At 42.4% G+C, this 24,540-nt stretch overlaps 1 protein-coding gene across 1 annotated transcript; it reads left to right on the top strand.

Annotated features, from left to right (window-relative positions):
• Nucleotides 1-402: 402 nt before the first annotated feature.
• strip2 (striatin interacting protein 2) lies at nucleotides 403-24,540 on the top strand. The gene is made up of 22 exons (XM_070928824.1): nucleotides 403-513; nucleotides 5,801-5,870; nucleotides 7,773-7,847; nucleotides 10,453-10,587; nucleotides 10,823-10,943; nucleotides 12,028-12,096; nucleotides 12,792-12,898; nucleotides 13,127-13,254; nucleotides 13,708-13,896; nucleotides 14,535-14,585; nucleotides 17,771-18,003; nucleotides 19,037-19,102; nucleotides 19,186-19,249; nucleotides 19,599-19,670; nucleotides 19,860-19,934; nucleotides 20,113-20,210; nucleotides 20,801-20,927; nucleotides 21,851-21,951; nucleotides 22,430-22,496; nucleotides 22,621-22,725; nucleotides 23,129-23,333; nucleotides 24,290-24,540. The coding sequence occupies exons 1-22, from the start codon at nucleotides 403-405 to the stop codon at nucleotides 24,538-24,540; spliced, it is 2,520 nt and encodes an 839-aa protein (XP_070784925.1).

Below are 24,540 nucleotides of genomic sequence, written 5' to 3'. Positions count from 1 at the left end.
GTGTTTGAGTACAATGTCAGGCCAAATCCTTGTATCTCCAAGCTGACATCTTGGGAGTTACAAGTATTTAACCCCGGCCATTATTTTGATATGAAGTGTATTAGTCATTTCGCATCTTCAACCCACCTTGTTTTACTTTCATGTTGTCAGCTGATGCTTCTCACTGCTGTCACGATGACTCTCTAACCCCGCCCTCTCGGGGCGCACAGGGACAGCGAACCAAACAGACTGGGTTGGGAGGGGGGGGGGGGGTGTAGCTGGAGCCAGGAGGCAGGAGGAGGAGGAGATCTTCGAACTTGGGCTCCGGAGCCGGCTTGCTCCTCCTGGTGCGGTGCAGTCACAGCTCTTCCACCGGACCGGTATGCACTATCCGCGGAGGAGGAAGTGAGGCGACCGAGAAAGATGCAGGCGGAGGACATGGAGGTACCTATCATTAATAGCCTTAACGATAACGGCGACAGACAGAGGCCGAAAGGGAAAGATGTGTTCAAGGATCAGCAGAAGGAGTCGGAGGTAAATCGGAGAGCTGTTCGGGGACAGTCGGTTACTAGAGCTTATGGTGTAGGAGCGCACTGGAGGTGTGTGTGTGTCCGGGTGTGTGTTGTTGCTGGGGAGCTTTCAGACCGGCTGAATGTCCTTTCCATGCAGTGAGTCGCTGTCTTGGCTCGAAAGCATGAATGCATGCAGACAGGCAGGCAGACACCGAGGTGTTATTTTGGCAACCGGCTCCTATAAATAACCCAGCAGTGATCCTACAGCGGTGCTCAACGTGGAGAATGCAGGTGGTGAAATGTGACTGCTGCTGTCAGGACCTCACCACCACAACCAAACACACCTACCTGAATATAATGGTGATTTAACAGCTATGGATTTTCATTCTCTTTAGGTAATTATCCCATACATCATGATATCCTTATCCCTCATAGTTGACATTGGCTTGTCTCCTTCAGTTCATTGATTTGTTGCCTAAAACCAAACCACTTTCAATTTAGATCTGTCTTTAAAGTAATTCATCATGTAGCCCATCAATAAGGCTTCACAAAGGCAAAGAGTTATTCTTTCATATCATTATAAATGGGTTTAAGTGACTCATTTAAGACTTGACTTTGGCCTCTGGTGTCATGTGATTTGTCATTATTTTAAACTTTTTATAGCTTACACACTGAATTCATTCTACGCTTGAATTTATATTTTTAACAGCATGATCGGTTTCTTTTAAAACAAAGCTAACTAAGAATCCTTTTCGTTACTGATTAACCTACAAACTATTTTCTAGATTCATCAGTGAATCTTTTTGTCAATAACATGACGGAAATTATGAAAAATGCTGATTATTGTTTTATATAGAGCCCATTGTGACTGATTCACTGTGCTCGTTGTATTAGACCAGCAGCTCAAACCTAAAAGATCCAATTTAACATATCATATAGGACAAAGAAAAGCAGCACATTGTCATATTTGAGAACCTGGAACCATCAATTGGTTTGCATTTTTGCATGAAACGATTAATCGATTATCAAAATACTTGCAGATTGATTTTCTGTCTATCGACTAATCGACTAATCGATTGCTATTAATGACAGTTTTTAGATTTTGATTCATGTCCTTTGCAAAATGCTCAACTGACAATAGTTTGGAGCTGAAATGACTTATGGATTTAGTCAATTAAAAGAAAATTAATGGGCAATGATTTTGATTATTAATATTATTGTTTAAGTAATACTTCTCAAATGTGAGGATTTGCTGCTTTTCTCTGTTTTATATCATCGTAAACTGAAGATATTTGGGTTGCTGGTCGGACTACTTTCTGACATTTTATAGACTAAACAATGAAGTGAAAAAATGCTAGATTGATCTATTTCCGTTAATCCCATCAAAGAGTCTTAGACTCGCCCGCAGATCCAGTTAAACCAGTAAGTCTGCTCTGCTTTTCTAGACATGAAATGGCTCGCGTTAGGTCTGATGATGCTTCTTTTAGTGCCACGCAGCCATAATTCATCCCCTCATGAAAAAATTAGAAGAAGAGGGGTTTTCATTCCTGGGGTTGCTCGGCCTCAGATACATCCGAGACAGTCAAGCGGGACAGAACCCAGTCGATAACACCATGACGTGTGTGTGTTTCTGTATGAGCACACTGAAGGGTTTTTGAGGGAATTAGAGCATATTCATGTCACAGCCATTGGATTCTGGGACGAGGGGCTGTTGTTGATGGTGTGTGGGGGGTGAATGACATGGATGTTGAAAGCACTTAACGTCAGAGCCATGTGTTGATGTTGATGCTCCCTGGCCACTGCACTAGAACGGGGCCCCAGCATCTGTCTGTTAAGTTAACCTCGAATGTGATTCACTCATGTATGAGAATTGTCTGTCATTTGTGCCGGGCACAGCGGCCATCTCTTGTCTATGTGGCATATGTTGGTAGGAGTGGGGGTGGCCTGGCTTGACATTGTGCCCAGTGTTTGCACACCGATGTGGCGCAGAGTGTGGAAGCACATGAGCTGTGCCAGTTTTGGAGCGAGGACGGCTTTCGTTATCAGCTGGCGGCAGAGAGGGGGGGCTGGAGGGAGACTGGGTGAGGAGATGAAGGAGTGAGGAGGAGGGAGAGGTGCAGCAGTAGAAGCACGGAGAGAGAGGCAGGCAGGGTTGTCTCTGTTGATGCTCACGGGAATTAAAGAAACATCTTAGTTGGGTTTGGAAAGAGCTGCCACTTCGGTGTGTCCCTGGGTGACAGTGAGCTCTTCACCAGATGGATGGTGCACGAGGCTGCTTGTTCGATTAATCAGTTAATCTAAAAGTAACTGACATTGGCTTTGATCACCGTGTCATTTATCAAGCAAAACATTGTCAAACATTCTCTGGTTCCAGCTTCTCAAATGTGAGGATTGGCTGCTTTTTTCGCCTTTCTATTATTATTATCTATGAAACTACTGGTTGATTAACGGATGACTCGATGGACAGAAAACTATTGATGATAATCTATGATAATCAATTAATAATAATTTAAGAACAAATAGCAGGTTCCATTTTATCAAATGTGATAATTTGCTGCTTTTCTCTGTTTTATATAATTTCTTTTCATATCAACTATTGTTTGGTCACCTCTGACAATTTGTGATAAGCATACAACAGAATAAATGGTTAATGACTTGAAGGTAATTCAGCTGAGCTATTGTAACTTTTAGTCTAGTATGGGTCAATGCCCATAATGCATTAGCATCTTTTCATTCGACGCTCTGTTTGTGATATAGACTTTCCGTTATAGATTTCAAGTCTCCACGTCCATGCCGAGATAACCCTGATCATCATTCTTTGTTATTTTGTTTTGTTAGATAAAAATGAAAGAAAAAGACTAGTATAATGGATACAGTGTAATGTGTTCAAGTTTGATGGTCTGTTGGTTGGACAAAACAAGACATTTGGACACAACACCTTGGGCTCTGACAATTTGTGATGGGCATGTTTCACAATGGACACTTGCCATTTTCACATTAGTGAATGAATGAAAATAATGACTAGTGTCATTTTTTATTAACAGGCTGAACCATCAGACAGCAGGATGAATAGGAATGGATTGTGCAGTGGCAGCAATGGATGAATGTTGGTGTTGGAATAGCTACTGTATATCTGTTCCTCATAGGAAGGCACAGAGTTCACTTGATAAAAGCCTTTAATAGAGCTGGCTGTTAAAAACTCTACATTACTGATTCTTATTGGCATTGATGTTTCTGTATCCAAAGATTGAATGTTTTACAGTGAGTTTAATGTCATTCGTATTGAGCATGCATTCGTTCTGTACAGAGAAAAATATACCATGTACAAATGGTTAACTAGAATAATAAATAGTTCATAGTTTGACCACAAGATCCCCAACATATGTTATTTTCTGCTAATACATAAAGCAAGCAAGTCTTTGTATTTCTGAAGGTGTGACCAAGCTTTTCACTGCATGAATGACTGAAACAATTAATTCTCCTAAATGGTCTAATGATTTCAACATATAATTATATGACAGCTAGTAGTGAGACTGGTGATTGGCGTCTTGCAGCTGGATAAATATTGGGCAGTTATACACGCTCCATAAAAGATGTAACACAATGGTGATATTATGATTTTCACATTTCTGTGTAGTGTAGGAAGCTGAAGGGACTGAGGAGGGAACTAAAGATAAAGACAAATCAATGAAATGTACCTTTTATAGCCTCACCTAATCAAGACGAGCTTCTTCATGGATCAGCAAATCATGTAGAGGTTTGACAGCATAGAGCTGCCATATTATCCAAAATAAAATGCCACTTAATGCATGATGATTTTCAGAGCAGATTATGAAAGTGAAAGTGAGGGAGCACCTGGCAACAAAGACCAACAGGCTTTCTTCACTTGCACTCAAGAGTTATGGGCAATTTTGTTGAATCGTCTGCGCTCCAGAGTGGTTCTCATTTCCTGGTTTACAAGCGCAGTAATGATATCAAATCTCATTGCTACGGCTCAGTGTCACAAACAAACCGCCGGCTGACGTCCTGTGTATTTCAGTCCACGCTGACTCGGTTGCAGCAGGTATTTATAGGAGACAGTTACATAGAGTAGCAGCACGTAGAGTTGTTTAACCAAGATAGCTGACTCAGAGCACATCCTTATTTACAGTCCTGGCCCTGGGGCAGTTTTCACAGGGTTAACCACATCTAACACTCGCAGCTTGGAGACTTCCAGTGCTGCCACGAGGGTGTTTTTCTTATTCTCATTAACTTAAAATGAATCTTTAATCATCCCTTTAGGGAAATTTCATCAGTTCACGTCTCCCAACCAAAAGATAAAGAGATACAAACCAAGAATGTTGCAGTCACCAGGCTGATTCTCTTTCTACTACTGAGCTTCTATTTGTCCCAGGCGTTTATCTTAAACAGGTTACACTCTCAAGGTTCTGAATATCATGATAGTTACCACAAAGCTGAGCAGTATGAAAGCTGTTTTATGTTTCCCAGACGATTTGTATAGTCATCATCAAGACCTTTTCTCTAACCTTAAGGTCTCGCTCTAAGGTGGTGCACTAACTGTGTGTGTGCATGTGTATATGGATCACATGCTCTTCAGTGGGTTGGGAAAGTTTTGAAACCCATTCAGAATCCACTTTCATCAAACTAAAAACAATGAAGAGTTGATATTTTGGATTTACAAAGTAGCAGCTAAAAGTTGTACAATTGCACAAAGCCAGTGAGTGCGTTCCTAGAAACTTAATGTGTGCTCTCCGTGCGGTGGGCACGTGCTAATCACAGGGTGAGGCTAAAGTCAGGACCAAGAGAGACCCTCGGCTGGATACTGGAGCTAATCTCCTATGAAACAGGGGCCATGTTGACTCTTTCCTCACTTCTTTTATTGCTCCACCCAGTCATCTGGATGGGCTACTTTTTTTTTGGGAGAGCATCCTTTAACTGTCAGACTGATTAAAGCAGTAACTGTGTTTGCCCATAGAGAGTTTCTCTGGATAAGAGGATCTGAGAGGAAAGCAAATGTAAATAACTAATCAACGCTGCCTGGAGATTCAGCAGCCAATCGAAACTCATGATGAGGCAAAACTGTGAACGAGCCTGATGAGTGTGTGTGTGGGTTGATGTGTGGAGTTGAAGTGTGTACGTGTGTGACAGCAAATGGAGTAGAGAGTAGTGGCGGTGGGTGTTGCAAAATGTGAATAGCCTACAGTATGTTTGAGTATCTGTTTGCATGTGGGTGTCAGGACATCTGTGATTAGCTGAATTCAGTGTCGTGCTATAATGTGTATGCTCATGTGCGTTGTTGTTCTTCACAGAGCTCCATGGAGTCTCCCAACCTGGAGTTTGAGTATGGAGACACAGACACACTGACAGCTGAGCTTTCAGGTAAGACTGACCAGCTACTAAACTCGCAAGAGCACCAGACTACTCTTCAAAATGGTTAGAAAATGATGCTTTATGTCGCAGATGATTGCAACAGAAGCTTGCACCCTGTTTGCTTCTCTCAAACAGTAGTCGCTGCATTCAGTGTACCTACTCTTTGCTGGAATGATATGATTTTACTAAATGCACAAAAGATATGATCTAGTTAAATCAATTTATGTAGGTATTTTTTTGTGATTCTGCTACCATGTCTGGTACATATTGTTTACCAGAATCTGGTTCTCCCATGATTGGTGGATGTAATTTTTTAGCCATGCCAGCAGCATGGTAATGCCGGTCTGTTGGGTGGCCAACTAACTTGGTCCAGTCTGAAATATGTCAGCTATTGGATGGATAGGCATGAAGTTTTGCAGAGATATCCATGGTGCCCAGAGGATGAATTCTAATGACGACCCCCTGACTTTTCCTTTTTGGCGCCACCATCTAGTCGAAATGAAAACCTTTTTTAGTTTGTGACCAGTATTCGCAAAACTAATGACATCCCCATCAGCCTAGTAAATGTTAGCATGCTAACACGCTAAACTAAACTATAGCATAAAAAGTATACCGGTTTAGCACCAGCATGTTAGCATTGTTTTGTGTAGGTTAGGATGCTACCTTTATGCACACGTCTGGCCTGGTTACTTGCTTGAATCCGTCTGCACTTTCAGGAGCTTTTATCATACTCTCTTTTTCATCATATTCACTTTTTCATGTCGAACTGAGTCAGACTTACAGCTAAAATGATGCTTTGTTCTTATGTGTGACACCCACATAATTCCTGCAATAATACCTCTGTTTCTACTTAGCATACAGACTACAATGTGCTATTGATTAGGGAAAAAAATAAAATCTGCATGTGCATTCCTCAGGTTTTCTTCAGCTGTTTCATGTTACAGTGTTATTGCTAAAAACAAGACAATAAGCTGACACACTGCTGAAGACACAGAACAAAATCCTCTAGTCTTGACATGTTTTCGAGACATAGTATGACACATTGTGTGACTAATGAGTGATCCTAAGCACTATGATTATACATTCAAAACTGCCGAATTATTCCAACAGCTGTGTATCTGGTAGTAGCTCCTGTTTGACTTAGAGCTTGGTTTTAAGATGCCAAAAGACGCATTAATGAGAGCAAAATTCAACAATGCTGATAGATGTTTCTGATTGCACTTTAGTACAATAGTTTATTTCACGTGTTTGATTTAGAGTCCTCTCGTCTCCGGCACCAACTTTTCTTCTGAGAGCCAGGTGGTGTGCAGAGAAAAATGTTGAATAACAACATTGATTTGAAGTCAGAATGATTGTCCTCCTGGTAGATGGCAAGCCGCAGCTGATTTGCCAAGAGTGTTAGTCACGTTGGCAAACACACACAAACAGACAGACAGTCACAGCGGCTTTCTAGCGACAGCACCTCAGGGTCGAGGAATGACGACTGCTCTCAGAACAGGAGGAGACGCATGGCAACATGACGAATTGTTAGAGTGTGCATGAAACAGATGAGATCACCACTGAGGAGACCGGAGCTCGAAGTTTGTCTGTTCTGTTTGGAGGATAGCGCAGTGTACCTGCAGGAGTTTACCTGTTTCTACTCTGTTCTATTCTGCTCCATTCTATTGTAACTGTCCAACTGTTCATTATCTGTTGGCGATGTTTTAGTTAAAAAATGTCCAAAAATTGTGAAAAATACCAAGAAAAGTCCTCCAATTGGAGAAGCAGTAACCAGAGAGCAATTGGAGTTTTTGCTTGAAAAATGACTTAAATGATTAATGGACATAGTTGCTGGTTAATTGTCTGTCGACTAATCGATTAATTAACTAATTGTTCCAGCTCTAATTCTATTGCACTGTATTCTGTCCACAGAGCTCTACAGTTACACAGAGGAGCCAGAGTTTGCCCTGAACAGAGACTACTTTGAGGAGGACTTCAGGAGCCATGGTACTGTGTGTGTGTATGTGTGTGTGTGTGTGTGCGCGCGTGTGCATGTCCTTGTGCGTGTGTGTGTGTGTGTCTGAGATTATAAAGTCTGTTAAATGGCTGTGATTAAGCTTTTTGCACATCCCTTAATCTGTTTAGATTACCTGTAGGATACCAGGTGTGTCGCTGTCTGCAGTGTGTTTGAGACACAAAATGGGGTCACAAATGCTCACACTCTGTCAACACCCTGCTTTGCTGTGCCATATCAAACACACAGAAGTCTACTGCAGTAGACTGGAGCTGCTGCCTTTTGTTGTTGCTGTTTATCACAGAGACCTTGATGGCTCCTCCAGCAGCGTGACTGCTGTTGACTGACCGAACAGGACGGAGTCCTTTTGTTCAGCTCTGAATGTCCCTGTTGGCTCCAGTATAGTAAGATGGTGAAGGTTAACTAAACGAAATGTTCACAACACAGTACACACACACGAAAAATGTGTGTTGCAGGGGATTGCAAGTGAAATGAATAAATAACGTAATGGCGTATTCACATTGCAGCGGTCAGCGTTGGTCGGCGCAGTATTTACCACTCAGGAACCCCCTGTGACTCTGTAACATTGCTACTAATACTGAAGTTAGCTACAACGCTAATGTAGCTAAGAAGCCATCCGCCTGGTGAACAAGGAACTGAAGGTCAATTCTGTGCTCTATCTGGAGCTTGGCACATGAAATAATTAAATGCCAAATTGACTTTTATAACTTCTTTTATTGTTTTTTATTCGCTCCGTATAATCCCAAACAACTCATTTGCTTGTAATTGTCTGTTTCTACTTATGCCCAAAATGTAATTGCCTCCATGGATTAATAAAGTTATATTGTATTGTGTTGTTATGGAAATTCAGAAACTCATGTAATACATTTTTTTTGTCCATCTTTCAGTTCAAGCAATGGTCAACAGCCATTGGCTGCGCCCACAAAGGTCAGCGCAGTTCATCAAATTTGAACTTTCAGTCGTCACCACACACACATTAATGGGCGAGATGCCCGTGAAATGTGAATACGCCATAACATACAGACTTCAACTTACAGTTTTTCCTTCCACTGAAAAACTAGATTGTTATTTTTCAGATTTAACAGTGCTCATGAAACCATTTCACCTCTCCAGCCTGCACTCCTCAACTTCACACTAAAAACTGTAAAAGGGATGTGTTAAAACTCAGTTCAGCTCAGTTGTCTGAAGTGCAACACAAGCTGTGCTGCTGTGGTGTTTTAAGCCGACCTGTGTGAGGCGAGGGTGACATCAAAGCTCTGCTCTTTTAAGCTGTTCAAAGAATGAATATCCCCTCAGATGCAGACGGGAGGGCCCATCCTAACCATGTGATTTAATGTTTGGTAACCAATAACAAAGTGGCTTTTCCAACATGAATTAATGTCAAACTAACAAGACATCATGCTTAAATACAATGTTTTCTTACCTGATATTTTGAATCATACTGTCTTGTCTTGTGTAGAAATGATCACGATTTTATGCATTTGTCTGTCTCGTGTTCCCACTATCTGGTACATTCGGTTGTAACAGAGGCAGGTTTTTTGGGGTGATGATATTGTCTAACATATCACAACGATCACTGAGAAAAAGCAAGAAGACATAAAGGTCTGATGTCACTGTGACACATCATAGAAACAAGAGCATCTTTCCATTTGGTCTAGAGAAAGAGCGAGACGAGCTTTATCTGTCACCTCCTCTCCAAGCTGAGTGGTAATGAATAGCAGGATTAGATGAGAGCTTCTCTGGCTGCTGTTTTCCAGAGATAGAGCACAGAGCTGCCTCTTTGCATCACAGTCTTTTCATTAGTGTTCAGTGAGCACTGTATGTTAGTTGTCAGAGGGTGGTTTCACTGTTTGACTTGTGCTCTTTGTGTGTGTGCTCATTAATGTTTTCCACCACTACCCATAAATTCCCAATCAGTCACTCGCCTAAATCACTGTGATTATCACGACATGGCTAATTTAAGCTTTTCACTGAAGAAAAGGAACTTTTGGGGGGACAGTGCTGAAATTAGAAAGCATTTTTGTCTTCCTGACTTGAGTAGACAGTACGCTGCTTAATACCTATTACTGTCCGCGTAATCAAATGAGGAGTCTAAGAATAGAGGACTTACACCGTGAAAAAAGAAGTAGGCTTGAATCTTTGCCAGAGAAGGTGTGCATTTATTTTAACCCTGTATTTTTTGGTAGAGGTCTTTGTCAGACTTAGTTTGTGCTAGTGCTAATAATTTTGCTTTATTGTGTACATACTATATAAACGTCTCCTTTCTCCTCACGACGCCACTCTGTTATTTACAGCTCTGTATGCTTCAACACTCTTTAGCTTTCAGCTGTTTCCAGAGCTGATGCGGTGAGCCTGAACATAATGTGAAAAACGAATGACCGACCGATCAAAGCAGCAATCAGTCTCTATATTTACACACACACACACACACACACACACACACACACACACACACACACACACTATAACATGATTACTGTGAATATCTAGATCAAGGTAACGGTATGACTAAAATGATTTGCAGTCTGAAAATCTGAAAATAACCTTGGACACTGTGTTGTCGTGTCCTTCCTGCAGCTCGAGGCAGGAGGTGGATCGAGCTGACGGTGGAGGAGCAGAGGGCGTATGTGATGAGGCTGCTGGACGCGCTGGAAGTGACGGACAGAGACAAGAGGCTGAAGGTGGCAAGGGCCATCCTCTACCTGGCTCAGGGTGTGTAAGCCCAGTACATTATGGCCATTATTGCACACATTTCATGTATAGTATAATGTATAATTATACAATGTCAAACACATATTCTGTGAGAGAGAGTATATAATGTATATTATTTAAAAGCAGTCAGTTAGCCAATCACCTGAAAACCCCAAAGTAAAGAGCAAACACATTGGACACATGAAGAATAGCACAACAACACACCTCTTGTGTTCTGTGCTTTCCTTTTCCCCAGGAGTGTTTGATGAGTGTGACACAGAGGTGGATGTGCTCCACTGGTCCAGACACAACATCTTCCTGCTCTACGACATGGGCATCTTCACGGCGCTGCTGGAGCTGCTGAGCATGGAGATAGAGTGAGTAGGACACACCGAGTATGCTGCGGATGTTCTTTTCTTTACAATAGATAAAAAAAAACTGCCAGGTGAAATAAAATGCCAGCAACAATGCTGCAATGTCACTTTCACCTTGGATTTGCTTGATAAGACTACCGACTCATGTATTTACAATAGAGAGTACAAGAACGGGACATGAAGGGCAAGCAAAGCCAGACAAATAGACAGGGCAGTCAACCCCTCAGAACAGTTTTTCATTCCTTGGGCGAGGGTCTGCGGCAATAAAGGAAGGGAGGGGGCTGTAATACAGGGTAAAAGTGCTATTATGTTTCTCCGATAAAGGAAATCTTTACCCTGAAATCTGAAGGCAGAAGGGTGGCCTGATGGCCTGATTTCACGATGTTGAAAGGTCATAGGTTCAAGCCCTGATGGAGCCAATGTTTCTTTCTCGCTTAACAAGATCAGAATTATCTCAGAATCCTCCCATGTTTGAAGCTGTGGTCCCTCAATACGTCCTCTTGTTCCCTCCCAAATCCTCCATGTCCTCTGTACGGTAAGAGGAACTCACTCGATTGAGAGGAGGTTTGTGGGGATATAAAGACACTGAGAGAGACTGAAATGCAGGAATACAGGAAACACACTGTCTGTGATGCGCACTTCAAACCCTCTGATGAGGACGCGGTGTGGCAACGGCTCCTTCAAGTCGGCTTCGCTGCTGCTGGTGTCACCCTCGGTTGGGATCCAGCGCTTCTTTGTTGTTATATAAGCTGCTCTGAGGCATCGTGGCACAGTCTGGCTTATCCCCATGCTGCACAGCAAAGCAGTATAAGCAAGCCAATCAGACAAAAGCATACGTGGTGTTTTGCAGGTCTGGCTGGTTATACAAAAAGCATGAAAAATACATCACATTTCGAATGAGAGTCTGGTTTATGGATGTTTAAAAACTCTGGATCATTATGTCCTTATCATCTATATTTTGGTCATGTAGATTTCTATATTCTCGGCTGTGTTTTTATTTGATTGTATGTATACAGGGACTGGCTCTTCTTTTTCAAATGAACCACTAAAATGATGCATTTATTTATTTGTGTGTTTGTGTCTGCAGTAACAACCAGGCGTGCAGCAGTGCAGTGAGGAAGCCGGCCATCTCTCTTGCAGACAGCACAGAGCTCAGGTAAGTAATGTGACCACGTCACTCACAGCTTACTCCACATAAAAAGGAACAATGTGCAAAAATATTTTCCAAGCACACGTGTTTACACACATACACACCTAATCTGCAGAATTTAATTATACTCTTTGTCCCTCACATTCATCCTCTGCTTCTGCTTAATTGAATTGATTTTTTTTTTTAACAAAATAGGCTGAACACCCCTCTGCACACACACACACACATAGGCACTTGTATGTTCACACACACACACACGCACACACACGGAGCTCCGTCTCTGCATTCCCCAGTTGAGCACTTACAAATAATTACAGGCTAGAGGAGTAGATTTGCACCTAATTACTGCTGCAAAATTGAAAACCATTATAGTTATTTTAAACAGTGAGAGCCTTTGTTGAGTGAACAAAGCATTTAATACACAAAACACCGCCTGGCTTACATCAGGTAATTGTGAATGGATGGTGCATTATCCTGGCAGAGCACAGAAATAATTTCCTCTCCTACTTGCCCAAGTAGATTGTATGAAATCGTTCTCTGCTCCATGCACTTAACTTTCATCGTCATCATTTCCTTCATCATATCATTGTCTCTTGTACTTACAGACCTTTTAGGCACCAGTGAATTGCCTAACACACACACACACACACACACCGTCGCATATGGTCAAGCTGAGTCCTGTGTGTTTCTTTTTCTTGCAGAGTGCTACTGAGTATCATGTACCTGATGGTGGAGACCATTAGAGTTCAAACAGAGGACGACAGACCTGAGTGGAGAGCAGCCAGAGAGGCCTTCAAGAATGAGCTAGGTGTGTATGTGTGTGTAGGACAAATGCAGGCCACCTTTACTGAAAGATGATTTATAAATGCATATTCAACCACCACCAGGTTTTTGTATAATACAGATAAATAATATCACTGCTTCATGGCCATCTTTTAGTATCTCGAAAGCACAGGACAGTATTTTTTAACAGGTGCCTTCACATATCCATACATCCAATCCAAAAACACTGGTGCTTTGACCTTTGACCCCTCAGGTTCACCGCTGTACAACGGCGAGCCCTTCGCCCTGCTCCTCTTCACCATGGTGACCAAGTTCTGCAGCATGAATGCCCCGCACTTCCCCATGAAGAAAGTACTACTGCTGCTCTGGAAGACAATACTGGTTAGTAGTATTATTGTAGTAATCTTATAACTGCACAAACATCGACACATACACACATACATTTATTTCTGCATCTTTGTTTTTTGTGCATTTGTTAGTATGTTCCTGTTTGCTATTTACTCATTGCGCCATAACGAGAGTCTTGCATGTTTTTGTCCACAACTTCTTTTGAGCAGTTACCACCAAAGGCAGCAATTGGTTTTCATTCATTTCACTATGCTATGCGACTTTAAACTTGCTTGAGATAGCTGCAAGACTGCATGTATAGACTTTTTTACATACTTTCCATTGCATTATAATTACATATGCATACGAATATTTTGAATGTCTTCAAAGCTTCTACAGAGTGATTTGTGGGCTGATGACGATGCATCCTCCTCCTCCTCCTCCTCACTCTCCTTGATTCACTGTGAATCACTGTGTGTGTTTCTGTCTCCTATCCGTATCCCTCAGTTCACCTTGGGGGGTTTCGAGGAGCTCCAGGAGATGAAGGTGCGGGGCCGGGAGCGTCTCAACCTGCCCCCGCTGCCGGAGGACAGCATCAAGGTGGTCAGAGCCATGAGAGCAGCCTCGCCCCCGGCCTCTGCCATGGAGCTCATTGAACAACAGCAGCAGCAGAAGAGAGGCCGCCGCAGCCGCAGGGTACAGACCACACCCACCACCCCACACACACATGTTCAGAGCTTATCAGCAGTGTGGCATGGATAAAACACACATTACTTTACTGTAACACATTATATTTGACTTCCTATTTGATTGCTCACAGTGCTTCTCTCCAAATTAACTTTAACATATTTAGGGACGTAAATGCAACATTTTAATATGTCAGGGATTTAATGTCTTCATCGTACCCTCGCAGTTCCACATAGTCCCAGTGTTGTGCCAGTTGTTTATCTATCTCAGTAACACAGAGGGGAAAAAGTGTGTTTGGTACCTTTAACATTGTAACTGAACTGTACTAACATGGCATTACAAAGGCTATCTCAGACTAATGTTTCCATTATTTGCCTTTTTATTGTCGAACAGTAAAGTGATCCTATAGAATCCCTTCTGTAACTCACCCTCCAGCTCTTTGCTGGGTCAAGGTTTCCACAAGTTCTTTAGTGCCAACATCACTGCTTCTCTGTTGTAAGTCAGCGATGCCAGAGATGATATTGGTGCTGGGACGGCTTTGAGAGTTCCAGTTGTCCGTTGTTTTTAGTAGAGCTTTGAGTGGACAGGCTCTCTCTCTGTAATTGCCCTCTGGTTTCTCATTGCCCCTCTTCCTTGTGTTCCCACAGAGTGCCTTTGTTGATAGCTTGGAAGGAGACAGTCCCTTTCCCAAGAAGCAGGTCTTTACCCATAAATTCCCTCTTTTTCCTTCTGCATTTTATCTCTGCATTGAGCTGGTCTTTTAGCACTCCTCTCTCACATCCCCGCCACCTTCTCTTCTCTTTCTTCTTTTCGTCCTCCTCTTCTCCTCCTGTCATGTCACCCCCTCCAATCATATCAGGATGCACCGAACCTGAGAAAGCAAAATTTAGGGATTCTGAAATGAATTCACGCACCGAAACATTTAAAATGATTCTGGCAAAGGAAGTTGAATATCATGCATGTTGTCTAGACACTCCAAACTATTAGGCAAAATGTTTTGTGTTTTATGAAAGAAATGAATCAGAAACACAAAGTTTTATGCCCCAAATGGTTTCGGTGCAATCCTACTCTCTGCCTCATTTCCAATACTTAAAGGAATAGTTTGACTTTTGGGAAATACACTTATTCACATTTCTGCTGAGAATTAAGATGAGAAGATAGATACCACTTTTGTGTCTGAATGCTAAATATGAGGTTACTGAAAACATTTGTTCAATCCGCACAAACGCTGCAGTGTAAAAACAATAATTTGTGATTTTATAGGGACTACTTCTTATCCGCGGCAGTGACTTCCTAAAGTCTCAGCTGGTTGCCTGGCAATGGCACAGTGACAACAAGACTTATATCTACTGTATAGACACGACAGTGGTATTTATCTACTGAATTCTCATCTAAGTCTCTCGAGAAGAAAGCAAATCACTGCATTTCCTAAAATGTCGAACTATTCCTTTGATTTAATCATCGCCACCTGCATGTTTTCTTCCATTTACTTCTTTCACCTTTGCTTTTGTCTCTCCTATTTTTCTCCCTCTACTTCTGCTTATCCTCATTTCATGCTTATCTTCAATTTCTCATCCATACATGCCTATTTTCTCCTCTCCCCTTGACACTTAAAAGCCTTATTTCCATCCTACTTATGCCCTTAAGTCTTCCTACTTGTTCCCTCTCCTTTCTTTTCCTCCTCATATTTCTCTTCTTTTTCTTGCTTTCATCTTCTTGCTCCTCATCTTTCTTGCTATCCTCCTATTCTCCCTGCCTCCTTCCTTCCCATGCTTATTCCACACTTATTTTCATCTCCTTTTCCTTCCTTGCCATCCACTAACACCTCATACTGTCCCTCCCCTCTTCTACTCACCTAATTTCTTTCTCCTCTTCCTCCTCTCTCCTCCTCCTCCTCTGTTGCCTGCTCAGTACAGGGGGGTGGGGTTTGAGAGACAGGGCTGACTTGCTGGCTGTTGTCATTGGCGCTGGAGCGGTCACTATCCTCTGTCCCATAAAGACAGTCACTTCAGACATCGACTGTAGTAGCATCCCCCTGTAGTTTTCATCACATTGCTACCAGGTTTGGCCTCAAAAATCACCTTGCACTGGACTAGGGGTCAATGTCCTTAAAATGCATTCATTGAGGAGGTGAATTGAGATCGTCACGAACACATTCTCTCTTCTGTAGGTGTTGTATTTGGTATTCAGTTGATCTCTCTCTTAAATGGATGTCATTGAAAGCAGTTGTCCCCTAACCCTGATAGAAAAACACTAGCTTTACCTCCCACATAGCAGTGAATGGCTTCTCCATAGAGAATGGCTCACAACACGGTTTCACCTCTTCCTCCCTCCCTCCTCCTCCCCGCCATACACTCACTATACTCCTCACTTCGTCCAGCGTGAGTACTACCACTGGCGCACCATACATCGCACTGCACTAGCTCAACTAATGTCCAGAACGCTGACTCATGCCTGATGCTTGCACTATTGCCACAGTCATTCATCTGAGAAATTGTTTCAACTGAGATACTGTGTGTGTGGATGTGTGTTTCGCACTGAGATGGGTTTGTTTGTAGATAAGCGCTCATTATAAAGTCTTAGCTTTATTGGGCCTTGCTTGCATTTTCCTGTATCTTTCCAAGTGCAGATGTGTGGTAAGTTCAATCAGAAATGTTGCTTGCGGTTGGTGTAGAAAGCTGTCCTTTTGCTGCCACTTTGAGGAAATGTCACATTGCGTTTAGTCTATTCGTAAAACTATTTTTGACGAAAAGATTGATACCACTCTCATATCTGTGTGCTAAATATGAGGCTAGAGCTAGGAGACAGCCGAAGTGTAAAAACGAGTTGTTTCTGTTTCTTGGCAACCAGCCGAAACTAACGGAAGCCACTGCACCCAGCCAACGGTCCAGCACATAGTGTAAAACCACAACTTATTAAACAAATGAGATATAACATGTTGATTAGTAAGGTGGTAGGTGAATTTATTTCTATCTTTGGACAGGACCAGGCTAGCTGTTTCTCCCTGTTTCCAATCTTAATGCTAAGCTAAGCTAATGTCTCCTGGCTTTTTAAGGGGTTACGGTCAGACAAATATGAGTGTGGTATCGATTTTCTCATCTCACTCTGCAAGAAAGAGAATGAGCATATTTCCCAAAATATTGAACCATTTTTAAAAAACGATTATATTGTTGTTTCCTTTTTAAGAGTGTACCAGTCCTTTAGGATACATTCACACTGCAAACCTTAATTCTTAACTTTGATCTATTCCCCTAAATGGGAATTGAGTGTTATTATTTGCTGCTTACAGTATGTTTTCAGTGTGGCCAATATCTGATATACCAGAAATAACTCTGGCAGCAGCTTTCTGTAGCACTTTTTCTGCAAGAAGCTCACTTTATCTGTTCCCCTTAGACTATAGCTGCAGTCTGAATGTAGCCTATTGTGTGTAATGTGAGATATCAAATCATGCTGTATTAATAATGCATTGCAAAATAAATGGGAATTGTGCAAACTAAACACCAGTATGTTGGTCATAACTCAAACTGAAATCGGTAGTCTCCTTTAACTTGACCTTTTAGGTAGGTTATAAGTTATTAAAATAATTTTATTCCACACTGTCTCACACAGTATATATTCTCCGTCAGCTTGTCCCAACTCTTAATTGAAGAGTGAGTGAAATATTTAAACTATAAGACATGTTTTTACAGCATGAGTTTGCTTGCGAGGTAAAGGGTAAAGTTTGGGTCATTTCTCAGTTTTGCCGTTTCTACCTCTGGATACATTTTATAAATGGGATGGGCTAATTAGTCCGGTGTGTGTTTATAGGTCATGTGACTCTTGACATGAGCAGTCCTCGCCAGTGCAGTTGACCACCTGTCCCCTCCCTCTCTCTCCCTCCCAGCCCCTGGTCAAGCAGGACAGCCTGGACACGTACAACGAGCGGGACCCCTTTAAGAATGACGACGCCCGGGACGAGGAGGAGGACCCCGAGGACACGGACAGCGGCATCGAGGGCGAGGTGGACCCCCTGGACCGCGATGTCATCATCCAGCCGCCGCCCCCTCCACCTCCTCTCAGACCTCCCACAGAAAGGGTCAACTTCCCCAAGGGCCTTCCCTGGGCCCCTAAAGTCAGGTTAATTGCTCACTTTTCATTTCTGCTTTTGTTTTCAACAGCACTTAAGGGTCTGAAATAAATACCCATGAAGTGTAAAACTTTTGACAGGGTTAACAATTAGAAGCTGCAGTTATATGCCTGTTCTCAAAGTTTGAAAAAGTGCCCTCTTACAGTTTTGATTCTGCCTTACTTCAGGACAAATTACACTGATTATATTCTGACACAATCCTAAAAGTCAGAAAGGAAGTGTTAACACAGATCCTGCACATTAAAAACAGCTGAAGTCCGACCTTTCTGTGAAAAGTAATAGTGATACTCATTAGTTTAGCCGCTAAAAATGATCCTTGACAGATTTTTTTATTAGTTTAAAAGCACTTTGCTCTCATTCCACAGAATAAAACCTCCAAATGATGGTTGGCCAGCTGCCATTTTGACCACTAGAGCAGGGAAAACTTCCCACTCACAGCCAGGACTTAACACCATTTGGCTGGCAGCTGGTGTCAGTTTCCCACCCTAATTCTGGGCCACCGTTTGAGGAGTTAAAACAAAATTAGAAAACTCTCTCCCAGTTTTCTCTCCTCACCATCATCTAGCAATAAGCTCTCCATCTGTCTGTTTCAGACAGTAGCATGTGTGTCTTCCCGGGGTGCTGCCTCTGCTTTGGGGACATGAATAATGCAGCTGAGAGAGAGGACACACACACTTTATGAGGCATTAATTATCAGAAAACCTATACTCTGTCTATCCTTCAGTGAACCTGATCATTAAGTGTGTTTATTTCTCTGTCTTTGGATCGGAGTGCTGCAACATACAGGGCTGATTAAGTAGGAGGCTCTGAACCCGTCACACAGAGAGCAGCACACAGTGTGACTGATGAGATCTGAGAAAGCTACTGCAGTGTGCTGTGCCCTTGTACTTGTTTGTGTGGGTGTGTGCACACGTGCGCCTTGAAAAATGTCGGTTTAGTTGCTCGTTCATATGCAGAATTGTGGCAGCAGGTGTTCTCAAATGAATCCCAAAACCTGATTGCAGCCTGTCTCTGTACGCACAGGGAGAAAGACATCGAGCACTTCCTGGAGACCAGCAGAAACAAGTTCATCGGTTTTACTCTGGGAAAGTAGGTATTTCATCTGAGACAATAAAATATCCTTTAAACTCTTTTCCACTTTCAGTCCGGTGTAACTGTTCATTGTTTCATAGTGACATAGAGACCCTGGTGGGCCTACCCAGACCCATCCATGAGAGCGTCAAGACTCTTAAACAGGTGAGCAAGGAAACCATCTTATTCTCTCGATATTTCTCAGTCTCAGGCTTTTTTTCAATTATTCACAGATTCACATTTCCAAATACCCCTCTTCTTTTTCTCCTTTTGCTTTGGCTCATTATGCCCGCAGTGTTTCCCAATCAATACTCCCTTGCTGCTGAATACCCTGACATTGACATCCCGCTTAAAAATCCATACTTCCTGTTTGAACAAACTGAGAAGTGTAGTTACACAGGAATACCCCTCTGGGTGTCAGTTTGCAATGCTAATTAACACTTCTTCTAACAACCTTTATATACATTTATATATTTATATAATTAGAGTTATATTGTTTTCTTCTTCTCTCCAGCACAAATATGTGTCCATCGCTGAAGTCCAGATGAAAAGGGAGGAGGAGCTGCAGCAGTGTCCTATGACTCTGGTCAGTAATGTCACCATGACATTTTTGTACTCCCTTCCCAACCGTGACACCGAAAAGCCTTGTAAATCTATTTCTTTTATTTTTAATCAAGCTAGAAACAAGACTGTCTTCTTGTTTCCTGAAATGTGTGCTGTTGAATTTATACAGTATACCACTTGTGCGGCTGATTTTATGTGTTGTGTTTTGTAGGGCGAGGAGGAGGTGGAGGAGACGCCAGCAGAGATGTTGTATCTGGGCATGCTTCCTAACCTCTCCCAATACGTGGTGAGTGGCTCATAATGTACTTCTGATACCACATTTTACATGATCCCTCCTCACATATTGGACCCTGGATTCACACTATCTTGTTACCAAATGTGTTTTCATTTGCCTTAAAAAGTTGTGACCACACAGTTCATTTTCCCTGTTACACTTGGGTCTAATGTTGTGTTACCTGTGACAGATCGCCCTCCTGAAGCTGCTGCTGGCTGCTGCTCCAACCTCCAAAGCCAAAACTGACTCCATTAACATCTTGGCTGATGTTCTGCCTGAAGAGATGCCGTAAGTACTGTAGAGGGACTGCTGCAGTTTGACTATTCTAATCTTTTTACAAAGGTACTCTTTTTATGCATCTCCGGACATCAAGAGCCACATTTAGATCAATAGGATGTAAAGTGAAAAATCAACTCTCTGAGGAGCACCATCTTCACTTTTGAGTTGAACATTTTCACATAACTTTTTCTATTTATCAGCAAGGAAAGTCTACTTTTTCTGTCATTTTTGGGCTAATGAAATACAAAATACACTTACTCTGGCTTGTTGCTCTGCAGTATGGCCTACCTTTAGACTAGCTGACACTCAACCAGAAGACAGAAGTCTCCCGGTTGAAAAAAGAATAAAAACTCAAAAAAAATTCACCACCCTGTCTGACATTTTCATGGCTGAAATCCGTACTTTCTCTGCTTGTTTAGCCTGCCAGTTGTAGCTGGAAAAACCTCCGATGCATCATCAACAGACTAATCAGAATATCTGTTTGTTTTCAAAGGAGAACAGTCTGTCTCTTTATGGTTACATTCTTCTTCTTTTTAGACAAAGCTGTATTATTATTAGATACCTTAGGGCCTCACTGTTTGTGTATGTGTGTTCTCCAGTATCACAGTCCTTCAGAGCATGAAGCTGGGAATTGACGTGAACCGTCACAAGGAAATCATCGTCAAGGCCATCTCTGCTCTGCTCCTGCTGCTCCTCAAGCACTTCAAACTCAACCATATTTATCAGGTCTCACACACACACACACACACACACACACACACACACACCTCCAGTCCTCCCCCTTCTCACATCTCACAACCTCCTCCATCAGCCTGACAGACTCACAGCTAGTCTGTTCATCTCTATGAAGACAGAAAACAGATTGAAAGAGAGCGTCTGGTCTAAAATCTGCTCTTTTTTAAAGAGGATCTGGCCCCATTGCAAGTGCTTATATCTTGTTTTATTTCCACTATCAGTTGTACTCGGGCTCAGTGGGATGGGGACGGGGACATTCCTTAACGCTGTTTTAATTGGCTGCTCTGTAGAGTCATAGTGGTAGCACCCTCTGCTGCCACAAAAGGAGATTACACGCAGACGCATTAGCAGAATACGAATTCAGGATCGATTAGTCTTGTACATTATTTGACAACCTCACAAACACTTAGAACAACATTATAATAAGGATACATTTATTAGATAAAACCTCACGAAACTTCAAGGAAGCATTACATTCAGGAAACAGGGCAAAATATAGCACATTTTAAAAACCCACAGTCAATGAAATGCTGAAATATGAGCTCATGATAGATTTAACAGCACAATTGTTTCTGTTTTTAATCTGAGTAAAGCTTCTTGGATGAGGTGAAGGATTTGTATAGCTGCTGCATGAGAATAGAAACCCCTGGTTCTCGACCTTTTCCCCATACATCAATCTCGTCAATGATAAAGGATTATCAGCCACAGGATTATTATTTTCCTCCTCTGTTCTTTCTTAAGATATGGATTTTTTCTTTCAGGCCTTCTCCCATCAACATCAGAAATGTCCTTTATCTCGTCCAAAAAGTCCTTTATGACCAAACGTAACAATTCAAATGAAGAGGAGTTACATTTTTAGTTGTTGCTCCAGACTGTCTAACTATTCCACACTGCCGCCTCCTCTTTCCCTGCAGTTCGAGATCGTCTCCCAGCACCTGGTGTTTGCCAACTGTATCCCACTCATCCTCAAGTTCTTCAATCAGAACATCATGTCCTATATCAGTGCCAAAAACAGGTGAGATCCTTTTTTCTGCGCACTGCACTTCTCGTCTTGCTGTCTAACAAAAGACAGGCTAAGTTTGGTGCAGCAGACACAGTTATAAACATCTCCAGTGTACCCTCATATTGGAAATGAACACCACTTTAGTGCTTTTACTGTACCTTTAAAAATGTGCAGGGTTTGTGTTTGAGGACCCGCTGGTGAGACAGGTAACCAAGTATTACTGGCATGGCTGCAGTTTTGCATGAATGTACATCAGCAGGCTTCCAGGAGGTGGCACAGATGGCATCACAGCAGCAATGCAATGACAGGAGATTCAGGCGTGAAAGAAAAAATAAACATTAAGCCACAAATTAGGTGACAGGAGTCTTACTCAGCAGGGGGAAAGGACCAGGCCTGCTTTAGCTCAGGTGCAGGCTGCGTAATGTTGAAAAGTTAACTGGACTGTGTGAACTATGAGCACACATAAAGTTTTCATTCATTTTCATTGCAGTATATGTGTGCTGGACTTTCCCCACTGTGTGGTCCATGAGATGCCCGAGCTCACGGCCGAGAGCCTGGTGAGTCGAAACACCGTCAGCGTGAAATCAGTTTGATCCTCCTGGGATGAAGGCCAGCTCGTAAAGTAGCCTTCCATGTGTCATTATGACCTTGTTGTGTGTACTTTATGTGGGGTTGTTTTAGGAAGCAGGAGACAGCAACCAATTCTGTTGGAGAAACCTGTTTTCTTGTATCAATCTGCTGAGAATATTGAACAAGCTGACCAAGTGGAAACACTCCAGGACAATGGTGAGTAATTCTGCACCACTGCAGAGCCTCATTAGGGTGGGACTTTCTACTGGCTCCACTGTTAAAGCTACCCATCCATCCCTATGTATCTGATAAATCACATTATCACGCTTTGAAACCATCCATTGCAAATCAGCAAAAAACAACTGAATTTAGTAATGTAGAAGTAATGTAGAATTTGCTTCAGAAAAAAATGCGGATTTTCTGCATTTGTATTAAAAAATTCAAGCTTATAATACTTCAGTCAACTGCAGTCAGGTTGGATGTTTTACAGGTTGTGAAGCAGGACAGCAAAACACACATTACCTGTAACAAGTTTTGAGATTGAGATTTAACAGCTAGGGGTCATAGATGGGAATTTTGTCTGCAGTGTGCCTGTGGTAGAATTTCATTCCCTTTTCAGATGCTGGTGGTGTTCAAGTCGGCCCCCATCCTGAAGAGAGCTCTGAAGGTGAAGCAGGCCATGATGCAGCTCTACGTTCTCAAACTGCTTAAGATCCAGACAAAGTACCTGGGCCGCCAGTGGAGGAAGAGCAATATGAAGACCATGTCGGCCATCTACCAGAAGGTCCGCCACAGGCTCAATGACGACTGGGCCTACGGAAATGGTAAATGTCAGATTCATGAAGTGTTTCAACTGTTCACTTTGAGTTTACAATGGTACAATGGTTCACATTCTAATTGAGACATTAACCGATTAAATATCCACAGCAGCATAAGGTTTTTAGCCCAACGGAATTTTCAGTAAATCATACAGCCATTAACTCATAGTACAGAGTTTATAAATATCTAAACAATGACTTAAATAACCAAGAAAGGACAAGGGAACATAATAAAATACAAATAATAAAATAAATAACAATAGCTAAATAAATTTATAGTATGTTTCTATCATTCTTTCAAACAGCATCTCAGCTAGTACAGATGGGATCCTCTTCTTTGTTACAGCCCCCATTCATGATTTATGGTGATAAAACAAGTGTATTATATCATCACGAAACTGATTTAAAAAAAGACTAGATTAGACTAGATCAGATTAGATTTGGGGATAATCTGTGGTGCTCAGAACACACACTGGCCCTTACTCGTCATTCTCCTGGAGCCACAGCACAGTTTGGCCTCTCAGATCTCCATAGATGAAGTGGCCGTGGAGGTAATGAGTCCCAGCAGTCCTCCTCTACCCTCACACACACAGCTGATTGATAGAACAGGGACTGTTTACCCAAACATGGCATTTCAGGTTAATTCTAATTGTGTGTTAACACATGTGTGTTTGTGTATCCGTCTGTGAGACTACTGTGTGAAATACAATGCTCCACCAGCCACAGGCAAACAGTCTGGGTTGTGTTGCCATAGCAACAGAGAAGGGGAGACTTGTCAGGGTCACCATCCCTCGCGGGAGAGCAAGTGATCTGTCACAATGAGTGTTAGAGAGAAAGGTGGATAGAAGCAAAAAGAGGGAGAGAATAAGGTGGAGAAAAGGAAGAAAAGATCAATAACATTCAAACATATATTAAAAGAAGGGTCCTTGAGATTGATTAAATATCCCCTCCTCTCGTCCCAGATATCGACGCGCGGCCCTGGGACTTCCAGGCGGAGGAGTGCGCCCTGCGGGAGAGCATCGAGAAGTTCAACAGCCGCCGCTACGACAAGAACAGGAACGGAGACTTCGCGCCCGTGGACAACTGCCTGCAGAGCGTGCTGGGTCAGCGCGTGGAGCTGCCTGAGGACTTCCACTACAGCTATGAGATGTGGCTAGAGAGGGAGGTCTTCTCCCAGCCGATCCAGTGGGAGGGGCTGCTGCAGAATCCGTGA

This window comes from Enoplosus armatus, chromosome 22, assembly GCF_043641665.1.
Source record: "Enoplosus armatus isolate fEnoArm2 chromosome 22, fEnoArm2.hap1, whole genome shotgun sequence".
Classification (NCBI taxonomy): domain Eukaryota; kingdom Metazoa; phylum Chordata; class Actinopteri; order Centrarchiformes; family Enoplosidae; genus Enoplosus; species Enoplosus armatus.
This window is presented reverse-complemented; position numbering and strand designations above follow the sequence as displayed.